Raw genomic sequence first — 12,191 nt, forward strand, 5'->3', positions numbered from 1 at the left:
TTTGCTCCCTGAGAAAGGCAGTTTCATTAAGCTCCTTCAGGAAATTCCAATTCAAGTGTTCTTTAGTAGTATAGGGAAAGCCCGTGCTTTTTGCTGGGGCCCAGACATGGTGTGGGGGAGTTGTTGTGATTGAGAACTTGGAGACTCTTATACTTAGGATTTATTCTAATTCCTTTTATCGCGTGAATATGTATTATAAGATGTGAGAATGAAAGTTCTAGAAGATTTTGTTTTCTTCATGGAAAAACCTGAAGAGTTCTTTCTAAATGTCAGAAGAAGGGAGACCAGTCTAAATGTATACGTTTTGTGTTCTAGAAACACTTAGAAAATCTAAAATACTGCTGGGGTTATGAGAAATCCTGCAGACCAGAGTTCAGGTTTGGCTACCCTGTCTGTACCTACGTCGACATGGGATGGTAAGCTTCTAGATGGACTCCTCTCCTCTTTAAATCATCTCTCTTTGTCCTGTCTACCAATGCTCCACCTCCCAGCTGGACTCTTTGGTTTTAGATATTCATTCCTTTAGATATTAATTTGCTTACGTAGTCATGAGTTCAAGTTGACTTACCTTCCCAACCTCCTGCCACCCCGCACAGGAATATCTTATTTACTCTGCCAGAGAGAGAAAACAGTATGGATCACCAGAAAGTATTTCCCCCCAACAAATACTAAAAACATAACTCGATGGTTTCCTCTTGATTCTGGAAGGGAATGTGAAGTATAATTAATATTTCCAGTACCTGCAAGGTTAGTGGGATAAAGAAAATACAATAACTAGTAGCTCATTTTCTCTCCTTTTCTTCAGTGCCAGATGACCCTAACATCATACAATTCTATTGGTATTTTTAGCATAAGAAAGTAAGTCACTGAATAACTTACTTTGGTATCTTCTTGTAGCAAGGGAGTTATAGGAAGATTATGATGGTTAAAAAACTTAATGACAGACTTCTGGCAGTTTAACCTTTAGAAAGGAAACTCAAGGCTCAGAAAAGGTAAAAAGAGAAAAATCATGGAATCTTTTTTTTTTCCTTTCCCCATGGAATCTTTTTGATTGCAAATAGGACAGATACCCTTGAATCTGCCCAGGACATATTCTGGAAACAGGCTGACTTTGGATATGCGGGAGAACGGCTAGAGGAACTGCTTGTGCTCTGCCAGCCTAAGGAAACGGTGGGTGTTTCCTTTCAAATACTCGGAGTGTTTAGATTATGGTGGAAAAACAAGATACATGGCTCCAGGAGAGGGATCCTTACTCAGGTGTTCATTGGCTTTGACTTTTATTTAACTTTCTAAAATAAGTCATTCTGTTTCATTTGGAAACCGGCTTCTCATCATTTTCACACATATAACAGATAATCCTACTATGGGGCAGTTAAAATATGACTAGGTTTAGAATTCCACCCCCCCCCCCACATTATGCTAAAGAAGAGATATTGATAAGCTGCATCTTTCCAAATTCCCTCGCAAAGAGTTCAGGACAAATGATACATCACCCCCACTCTGGCCCATCCATGGACCCCAGTCCACTTTGTGTTCATTTAGGACTTTACAGTTTGCAAAAAGCTTTCCTCCAGCTAGCTAGCTTGATTTCTACAAGCCCTGCAGCAGACGGACAGGGTAGATAGTACTGATGCCACTTGACCACAGAGGAAAACAAGGTCCTCAGAAGCGTGAAGTGACTGCTCCAGGACCACACAGATACTCGGTGGACTTGTCCATGTAGAACTGGGATACGGATCTTTTTCTGTGGGCTTCCAACCATAGTGCATTGCACTCAGTGTGTAAGCCAAGCCCGTTGCCAAGAGCCAGTTTTGGGCAGTCAGGAGAAGAGCAGGATCCATCCACACTGTAGTGTTCAAAACCTGATTCTTAGAGCACCCAGCCTTTCCATGTTTCAGTTTCTTTCCCCTTCAAGCCATGCCCATGTCATAACTTATGGCTGGGAAGATCTGAGCTTGTAAAAATGCTCATTCTGCTTATAGAAATGCTCAGTGCGGGACCTGGGTCCCAGCAAAAGGCTCAGTGTTAGTTTTTAAAGGTCCCTAGGATTGTAAGCACTTACTGTTACGGCATCTTATCGGTCATTGTTCTTGAACCCTGGCCCAGTGTCTGACGTCTTGGGGGGGCCTCTTATCTCCAGGCAATTTAGAAAATGGTAAACAATTTTTTTTTTCTTAATTCACTTTCATTAAGAAACTGAATATATGCTCTATAGTACTTTTTTAAAAAGTATTTTTATGAGAGAGCAAGAGAAAATGAGCAGGGGAAGGGGTACAGAGAGAAGCCGGCTCCCTGATGAGGAGGGAGCCCAGTGTAGGACTTGATCCCAAGACCCCGGGATCATGACGTGAGCCAAAGGCAGCTGCTTAACCGACTGAGCCACCCAGGCGCCCACTCTATGTAGTGCTTTTGGAACTATCACATAATAGAAATTGAAGTAATTATAGGGAGCTGGATGAACCCCGAAGGAGGGAGGCGTGGCTTTAGGCCACACCGCTGCTGGGTGCCCTTATATACATTTTTGTGTGTGTGTTGCATAGTCTGGTTGGGGTCCACCTGTTGATGTGGAAGGGGGAAAGGGAGAGCCACAGCCCCACCCTGCACACTTTGTCCAAGGCAATATATAGAATCTTCCCTGGCCAAGATCTACCTTCATAGATTTTGTGCAGTCAGAGCCCGATCCCTTACCAACGACCGATTTCAAAACCCCATGTGGGTTAGGGTGAAGGCCTTGTGTTCATGGGGAATTATGGGAAAACAATAAAATGTCGTTTAAATCTATAAATAAAAGCCACAGCAGATAAAAGTTTTTGAAACTGTCCCTATTTTGGCACACAGCAGACTGGAAAAAAGAGAAGCAGGCTCTGGTAGTTGACTCTTAAGCTCTTTTATTTCAGTGATTTAAAAAACATCGCCCTCTTACTGCAGTGAAGACAGGGACTCCCTGAAGCTTTATGGTTTAGAGACAGCATGTCTTATTAAAATCGGCAAAGTGCCCTTCCAGTCTGTTTTAACGTCTCTTTACGTGTGCATTCTTCTTTGTTCCATTTGGCTTGGCTTTGAAAAATGCTTTTTCCACATAGCTATGGGGTTAATGATGGCTCTGAGTACTTTTTTTTTTTTTTTTAAAGAAGACTGAACTGAACCACACATAAAGACTTAAAGTTTGAGATGATATAAATAGAACACTTGCAGGTTCTTTGTAGTAACCTAAAAGTATACATACACACTGGCAAAACTAGTCTTGACCAGAGTCTGCTGGAGAGGGGAAAAATCCATCCACACAAGCAGACTTTCAGAAGCTATTCTGATGAATCACTGAACTCTACCTCCAAAAGTAATAATACAGTCTATGTTAACTAATTGAATTTAAATAAAAATGTTAGACTTTTTTTTTTTTTTTAATTTGACAGAGAGAGAGGTCACAAGTAGGCAGACAGACAGGCAGAGAGAGAGAGGAGGAAGCAGGCTTGCTGCTGAGCAGAGAGCCTGATGCGGCTCTCGATCCCAGGACCCTGAGATAATGACCCGAGCCGAAGGCAGAGGCTTAACCCACGGAGCCACCCAGATGCCCCTAAATAAAAATTAAAAAAAAAAAAAAAAAGAAGAAGCTATTCTCCGCATATTGTGTGGTTCAACCTGAAGGTGTACATGCTGTGAACTTGTCTGGCAAGTCTGAGAATGTCCTCAAAATGTTAGTATCCAGAGTTCTTTCTTTCTTTTTTTCTCCACCTCAATTCAGCATGACTCAAGCCTGGTGTGTTCCCGTTATCTTCAGTACTGCAGAGCAGCCAATCTCTATCTTGATTTAAGAAACATCAAGAGAAACCATGACAGGTATGGAAGTGGTTGATGTTGAAACCTAACAGAAATTATGAAATATTTCCAGGTCCAGGGACAGGCCTTGGATTTGCTTCATAATAAAATGGCGATGAGGTTGGGGAATGGGTGGAGGATGGAAGATGTAGTCAGACCACAGTGGATCATTGCAAAGCTGGATTATGGGTCCCTTGGGTTTCTGTACCATTCTGCTACTTTTGTGTATGTTCGAAACATTCCCTTATAATCGAGTTAAATTCTTCCAACACACTGATTTTGGAAATCGGTAAGCCACCTTAGTTAACATCCCATGTACTTACGTAGTGATAAAATTTCTCAAACTCAGCTCAGTATTTGGTCACCCACCAGATTTAAGGAAGATTTTCTCCAGAGTGGTGAAATCGGAGGACACTGCACACTGGACACTCGGTCATTGACGTCTCAAGGTCAGCGCAAAAGCCCTCTACAGTCTTGGTGAGATTATTTTTTTTAAAACATGTTTCTAAAATATTTGCTTTTGTTTCTGGCACATTGGAAGGGATTTTTTTTTTTTTTAAGACTTTATTTGTTTGACAGAGAGATAGAGAGAGAGCACAAGTAGGCAAAGCTGCAGGCAGAGGGGAGGGAGAGGCAGGCTCTCTGTTGAGCGGGGAGCCTGATATGGTACTCCATCCGGGGATGCTGGGATCATGACCTGAGCCAAAGGCAGCCACCCAACCGACCGAGCCACCCAGGCACCCCAGGAAGGGATTTTGGAATGGAAAATTTTACTTATTTATGGAAAATTTGACGTGAGCTTTGAGGGAGTAATAGCTACAGAGTGACTCTATCAGTTGTATTTGAATTAAATGTGTATTTTAAAATAGGAGGAAGTGGGGTGCTTGGGTAGCTCAGTGGGTTAAAGCCTCTGCCTTTGGCTCGGGTCAGATCTCAGGGTTCTGGGATCCAGCCCCACATCGGGCTCTCTGCTCAGTGGGGACCCTGCTTCCCCTTCTCTCTCTGCCTGCCTCTCTGCCTACTTGTGATCTCTCTGTCTGTCAAATAAATAAATAAAATCTTAAAAAAAAAAAAAAGGAGGAAGTATGATATAGGAATGACTGATTGCTAATGAAAGAAAAAAAAATCAGTTCAAAAATGAATTTTTATTAACTCCTTGTAATTGTACATGTGTTTTAGAAACACTTTTTAAAAAGAAATACACATTAGGGGCCCCCTGGGTGGCTCAGTTGGTTAAGCGTCTGGCTTCGGCTCAGGTCATGATCTCAGGGTCCCGGGATGAACCCCGCATTGGGCTCCACCAGCACCCCAGTCTCCTCTTCATAGTTGTAAACGCTACCCTGAGTTTCAACCCCTCTGATCAGCTTTTTGAACTGTATACAAATTGGGGGATACATTTTGACTTAAAACATTTTAAATAATAAACTAGTTCTGTAGTCCAATTTGTTATCTCTAGAAATTAAGAAATTAACTAAACTCATTTGAATTTCACCAGTGTTTATATTTCTAAAAAACTTTTTATTTTAAAATAGGTTTAGGCTTATAGAAGTTTAAAAATAATACAAGGAGTTCCCCTTGTACCCTTCTCCCAGCTTCCTCTAATGATGACATCTTACGTAACCTTAGCACAATGGTCAAAACCAGGAAATTGACACTGGTACAGTGTTATTAACTAAACTCATTTGAATTTCACCAGTGTTTATATGCATTCTCTTTAAATTTTTTATCATGGATACATAGTTGTGTGAAATTTATTTCACACGTCCACAGGCATGCAACAACTACCACAATCAGGATACAGAACTGTTCTGTCATCCCAAAGAAACTCTCCTGCTGCCCCCTTTATTCAAAGCTGAGCACTCACTTCCAACCTGTGTGTCAGGGTCCCCACAGGTGATGCTCCAGTAGCCAGAAATCTTACAATTCCACTCATTTCTGACACCATCTACCCAGAGACAGCATCAGACACCACAGGTTAAGGGCTTGGTCCCAGAATTTAGACCCCAGTTGCAAGCCCCGGTGATCACCTGTGCATCTGGCTGATCAGCTGTAGATTGGGCTAGATTCATCTGCTAGACTGGCTCAAGCAACTTTCAGATACATTTTGCTTACTAGTCTACCAGTTTATCATAGTAGGATACAGCTCAGAACAGCCAGATGGAAGAGATGCCTAGAGCAAGGTAGGGGGAAGGGGCGCAGAGCTTCCATGCCCTCTCCAGGCACCCCACTGTGCCTGTATCTCCATGTCGTCTCCAACTCAGAAGCCCTCTGAGCCCTCTCCTTTTCAGTTTTTATGGAGGCTTCCTTACATAGGCATGATTGATGAAATCATTGGCCATTACATAGGCAGGACTGATTAAATCATTGGACACTGGCAGTTGATTCAAACTCCAGCCCCCCTTTATTCCCCTAAAGTGTGGGATGGGACCAAAAGCTCCAGCCCTCTAGTCACATGATTACTTCTCCTGGCAACCAGTCTCCAATCTTAGGGAGTGCAAAAAGTACCTCGTTAGCATCACAAAAGACACCCTTCAGGCTCCTATCACTTGGAAATTCCAAGGGTTTCAGGACCTCTCTGTGGGTAAATGGGAAAGAAGACCGAATATGTATTTATCTTATTATAAATGGCAATATCACAGGTCACATAGGATACTCTTATTTAATGTTAATTGTTGAGGTCAAACATTCATGCTAATAAGCAGATCCTTCAGGATAATAATCTACTATACATCTGTACGGCATTTTATAGTCTACAGTGTAATATCTTCCCTAACTTATGTTAAAGGTCAAAATTCAGCTGAGTAACTTTGAAGATCTAGCTGGCTCTATTCAGCAGTTCACAAATTGGGCAGCATCCCATCTAGCAAACAGAGAGGAGCTCCAGGAGCTGTACAAAATGGAACACTCTTCTTGGCAAAAGGGGGCAGGGACAAGGAAAGGAGAGATCACCTCATCTTCCTGTGGGGGATCGGGAGGGTCTCTGTGGCAGATAACCTCACTGGTGCAGACCGGAAAATTATAGACTGGCTGGTTAAGACTACATTCCTAGAGAAGGTTTAAACTGTAATTAAGGTAAGCATTAAGCCTTGGTTTGGTGACCTGGGCTTAGCATTAAGTGACTCCATTTTGGGCCTGTTGTTTCTTTTTAACATTTAACAGAGTTTTGCAGTAGGGAGTTCTTCCATTCTAATGGAACTTTTGATGCCTAGTACATTTCGATATCTGATTGCGCATGGTGGAAGTTCTCTAAGGTGTATTTATTGCCGTGTAACAGATTACTCCAAGATATAACCTAGGGTAGAGTTTTATTCATTTTCTGTTGGATAACAAATCTCTCCAAAATTTAACAGCTGAAGACAACACACTTCATTATTACTCACAAAGTTTCTGATGGTCAGGATTTGGCGATAGTGTAGCTGGGCAGTCCTGACTCAGGAGCAGCTACTGACGAGGGCTGTAGCCGTCTCTAGGCTCAACCCAGCCTGGGGATTCTGCTTCTAGGCTCACTTATGTTGTCACTTTCAGTTTGTCTCTGGCTGTTCGCTAGAGGGGTCATCTTGCTGCCACACAGGCCTCTCCTTTAGTGCTACTCACAGCATAGCTTCCCAGAGAGAGAGAGTGCACAAGCGTGCATGCGAGACACAAGCACGTGCCCTGGGATGGGGTCTTCTGTCTTCGTGTACCCTAATCTCAGAAGTCCCGTACCATCATTCCTGCCATGTTCTATTCATTAGAAGTGAATCACTAAGCGCACCTTTAAGGGGAGGGAATTAATCTCAACCTCTTGAAGGGAGAAGTATCTAAGTATTTGTGGACATTATTTTGAAACCACCACAATAATTCAGCATCGTGTGTATTTTAAAGGGGTTTGTTTGATACTTGTTTTACATCAGCTGTGGTCTCAAAGGTGAAGAGTTAGTCTTTAGGTCAACTCTAAATACTTCTTGGCACATGCCAAGACCCAAGATTGTCTTCTTTTATATGGAAGAAAACTGCCATGTGGTCTCCAAAGACATTTTCTTTTTCTCCCCCCCCCCCAATTATTTATTTATTTTTCTTTAAGATTTTATTTATTTATTTAACAGAGAGAGACACACAGAGAGAGGGAACACAAGCAGGGGAGTGGGAGAGGGAGAAGCAGGCTTCCTGGCAAGCAAGGAACCCGATATGGGCCTCGATCCCAGGACCCTGGGATCATGACCTGAGCCGAAGACAGACACTTAGTGACTGAGCTGCCCAGGCGCCCTCCAAAGACATTTTCTGAGAAAAAGACTTTACTTTCCTCTGGGAAGCTTACCTGTGTGCTGTCTTCCCAAGGTACTCAGTAACTTTTGGAATGTCATCTCTCTCAGCATCTAAGAGGTCGATCACAAGATCCCAGGAAGTCTTTTTGCATATTCCCACTTTACTGTTAGAGTATTTAGTCAAGTCTATGTGTGAATTTCTTCTTTGTCTAGAAAATGCCCAGTTTATCTTGCACACGAGGCTGACATTTGAAATCACTTTTTTAAAAGGTTTTTTTTTTTAGGATTTTATTTATTTATTTGACAGAGAAAGATCACAAGTAGGCGGAGAGGCAGTGGGGGGTGGGAAGCAGACTCCCTGCTGAGCAGAGAGCCCGATGCGGGGCTCGATCCCAGGACCCTGAGACCACGACCCGAGCCGAAGGCAGAGGCCCAACCCACTGAGCCACCCAGGCGCCCCAAAATCATTTCTGTTCCTAGTCTCAGCTAAGGAACTGAAGCTAAAATTTGATGTCAAGTTATAGAAATGTTAGTATGTTGGAGAAGTTCCACATGTTTTCATAAGAGCATATTCTAGTAAGAAAATCCCATAATGAGCAGATTCTCAGTTACAGTGTTGTAGTCGCAAGTTCAGGAGGACCCCCTTGAAACCGTCTTCTTTTCATCATTCCAGGTTTGCTGAGCTACAAAGCTATACTCAGCTCAACTTCAGACCTCTAGAAGATGCTAAATGTGACCTTGTTATTGAAAAACCAACCTACTTCATGAAACTGGACGCAGGTGGGAAGTTAAATTTGTCCCTTACTTAGTTATTGGTGAATGAGGCTTTGTTCCTTTTTTGATATGTGCACATAGTGATTTCCTGTGACTTTCTAGGAGGCTGCGGGACATGAAATAGTGGGTTTGGATTTTGCTTTCTTCTCTGAAGAAGTGAGCTCTTTTGAACTTCCCATGATTTGATACCTTTGGTATTTTAGAGGGAACCTTCACATTTATATCAAATGATTTGGAACCAAAAGAGGAGAGAAAAAGCTATATAGACACGGGCACCTTCTGTAATGAAATTGACCCCACCCGGTTTCTCTAATCATTTGATTTGCATTGTGCTGAGTTAGAAAAAATTTAAGAGTAAAAACCACGTGTGTGCCGTGGGTGGAAAAGGAATGCCCACTGAGCTCTTCTGGTAACTTCCTGACACGGTTTCCATGACTGAAATGAACTTAAAATTCCTCTGCAAGCTGGCATGGCAGTATATTCTTGGGGGGGGGGGTTAAATTTAGAATTATTTTCCCATTTACAGTTAGAGCTTGTGACTCTCAGCTCTCGAACATGGCTTAGCCTTGGGGAGCCAGTTGCCCTGGAGAGGAGCACCGTGGGACGCATGACTTTGCGTGTCTCCTCCCAAGAGATGAGGATTGCTGTGCCGCGTCCACATGCACCAGACACCGGGCTTCCCAGGAAATATGGAGCGCCCTCTGTCACGAATAGTTCAGAACTGCTATAGTGTATTGATGCTATTTTTAATGTGCTCTGCTTCCTGGAGCCATAATTCTTATATAATAACGTATGAGGTTCAGAAACCCAGACAAGTAGAAGTTTTTGAAATGAGAGCCAATAAGAATGCTGCGAACAAGGTCCTGGCTCATTTCTTAAATATGCAAATTGAAGGGGCGGAGCCCATGCTGTGACCTGCTATCTGTGAGCTGTTACTTGGAGGCTGGTATGCAGGCAGAAAAGTGTGTCAAGTGGGAACAGTGGGGCCAAGTGTAGACCCACACTGTTGCTCTCCTATATTCGAAACTCTACTTCTTTCTTCTGACTTGCACCCTCATCCCGGTTCCCTTTCCGCATGGACTTCCCCATGAGAGAATGAGCGTTTTCTAGAACATGACTTACTTGGGGGGCGCGATTCTCGAGCATGGAACCTGCATTTTCTCCCTCCTTGATAAGTCCTTGTACCACCGAGCGCCCGTCTGGCTGCGTTCCCCAGTCCTTGTTCCAGAACCTTCTGGATGATGACACATGAAGGAGCTCATGTGTGCTGGGTGCTTACCCACCAATAAGGACGTGTTGTCGCAGAACTGTCTTTTTCTCATTTATCGGAAAATATGCTCTTTTTCAGATGGTTCTGAATGATGAAAGGAGTCGTCTCCAGATTATTCCTCCAAGATACCAGGCTAAAAAGGATTCTTTTTTCTTTTCTCTTTCTGTTCCCTTGAGATGTAATTGACCCGTGGCCCTGTCTAACTTGAGGGTATACAGCAGAATGACCTCACGGACAGAAACTGAAGATCTTTTACTCTTGTTTTCGGGCACATGACATTATTATTCCCTGTGGGAGGGAAGTCACAATATGCCATGATTTCTGCTTTTGAGAGTCACCGTTTTTTGTCCAGCCAACATTTTCTGTCCTTTTAAAGTGCGTGTGTGACATGTCAGTTCTTGGAATTTTGGGCTGTTTAGTCTTGCGTATTGCCAGGTTGGACACTGGCTCCTGTGTACCTCACTCAAAGGAACCCATGTTCGGTTTCTTTGGAATGACGGATTTACCAGCTTAGAAATAGCTGCACCCACACTCTCCTTCCCCCTGTTGGACCCAGGAGCATCTGGGTAGTCTTCAGTCTTCACTATGGTTTCACTGTGTGACCTGGGTGGGGCTGGGTGCCTTGAGGCATAAAATCTTTGGGTGTCTCCTAACAAAGTTGCCGCCTAAGTATAAGGATTTCCTGTTTCTCCTAGAGAAGTGAAAGCTTAGGGACGTTACCAGCTCAGAACGTTGCTCATGAATGAATGAATGGCTGAGCTGGGTTCAGCTCCGTTCTTCTGACTCCAAAGTTTATCCTCTTTCAATGAGAACATGAGACACTGAGCCCTTTTAAATCATAGTTAGTTAATATTTTCCCAAGAAGCAATGCTATAAATCATGATGAAAAAGGAAAAAAAAAATGACAGAGATGAAAAATACCAGAATGTTAATAGTGCCATCATCGTTGATACCTCTGTGATAAATAGATATTGCTTAATTGATTTTTTTTAAAGATTTTATTTATTTATTTGACAGACAGAGATCACAAGTAGGCAGAGAGGCAGGCAGAGAGAAAGAGGGAAGCAGGCTCCCTGCCCAGTAGAGAGCCTGATGCGGGGCTCGATCCCAAGATGCTGGGATCATGACCTGAGCTGAAGGCAGAGGCTTTAACCCACTGAGCCACCCAGGCACCTCTGCTTAATTGATTTTTAAAAGTGATCATAAAAAATAAACTTAGTCTTCATGGCCTTATAGTTCTACCCCATTTTGAGCTAAATAGACTTCTATTATTTTTTTCTTGGAATTTACTGATCGTTTGTTCTTCAGTGTATATGGGAAAATGCATTCCTGATTTCTAAATAGCCAATTCTAAGGTGAATTTTTGAACCCAATCATCTGTTAATTGAGGATTACCCAAGTACAGATCCTTCTGTGTTTGAAGAAAACTCTTACTTTTTTTCTCCCAATTATTTTCAGCTTAAAGTCTATCACACTGTAAATAGGTGGGGTAGAATAAAAATTGTCGAATCCTTTGCTCTCTGCGGTTAATCATCATAGATTTCTTTTTTCCAATACTAGGTGTGAACATGTATCACCACTTCTGTGACTTTATCAATCTTTATATTACTCAGCACATCAATAATTCATTCAGCACAGACGTATACATCGTGATGTGGGACACAGTAAGTAAGAACGTCTTCTCTGCTTCAGCTTTGTCTTTGCCTGGCTTGGTGGATGTGTGGCTCTGATGTGGGGAAATGGGGTTTTCTAAGAAACGCACATTGAAATATACACACGTGTAGACACGTGTGCAGATGGGTGTGAACGTGTCTCTGCACGTACCTATCCACGAATGTATGGGCAGATAGGTTTGTGTGCATATACCTTTATTCTTTGAATTTTTGAATGAAGCAGTAGATGATTTCTGTCCCCCTTTGGGCAGGTGGAGCCCCAGCCATGCGTGCTCGGTGTTGATCTGAGACACACGTGGAAAGACTGTCATTTGCTTAACCTCTCTGACCCCCCACCTGAACCACGTGGGGAGAGTTTGCCTCTGTTTTGCCGTGTGGCCTCCTGTAATTGCCCTCGGCCCTTGCTTGACTGTT

The 12,191-nt window shown here is 42.9% G+C and overlaps 1 protein-coding gene across 1 annotated transcript in view; it reads left to right on the plus strand.

Annotated features, from left to right (window-relative positions):
• The window catches only part of EOGT (EGF domain specific O-linked N-acetylglucosamine transferase), a 38,213-nt gene that overhangs the window by 4,977 nt on the left and 21,045 nt on the right, over nt 1-12,191 (plus strand). Inside the window, exons 4-9 of the mRNA XM_080800389.1 lie at nt 316-416; nt 1,062-1,170; nt 3,743-3,837; nt 4,189-4,293; nt 8,734-8,840; nt 11,665-11,768. Coding sequence (XP_080656515.1) covers nt 316-416; nt 1,062-1,170; nt 3,743-3,837; nt 4,189-4,293; nt 8,734-8,840; nt 11,665-11,768 — 621 coding nt within the window. The remainder of the gene's footprint in view (nt 1-315; nt 417-1,061; nt 1,171-3,742; nt 3,838-4,188; nt 4,294-8,733; nt 8,841-11,664; nt 11,769-12,191) is intronic.

This window comes from Martes martes (genome assembly GCF_963455335.1).
Source record: "Martes martes genome assembly, chromosome: 1".
In the NCBI taxonomy this organism is placed as follows: domain Eukaryota; kingdom Metazoa; phylum Chordata; class Mammalia; order Carnivora; family Mustelidae; genus Martes; species Martes martes.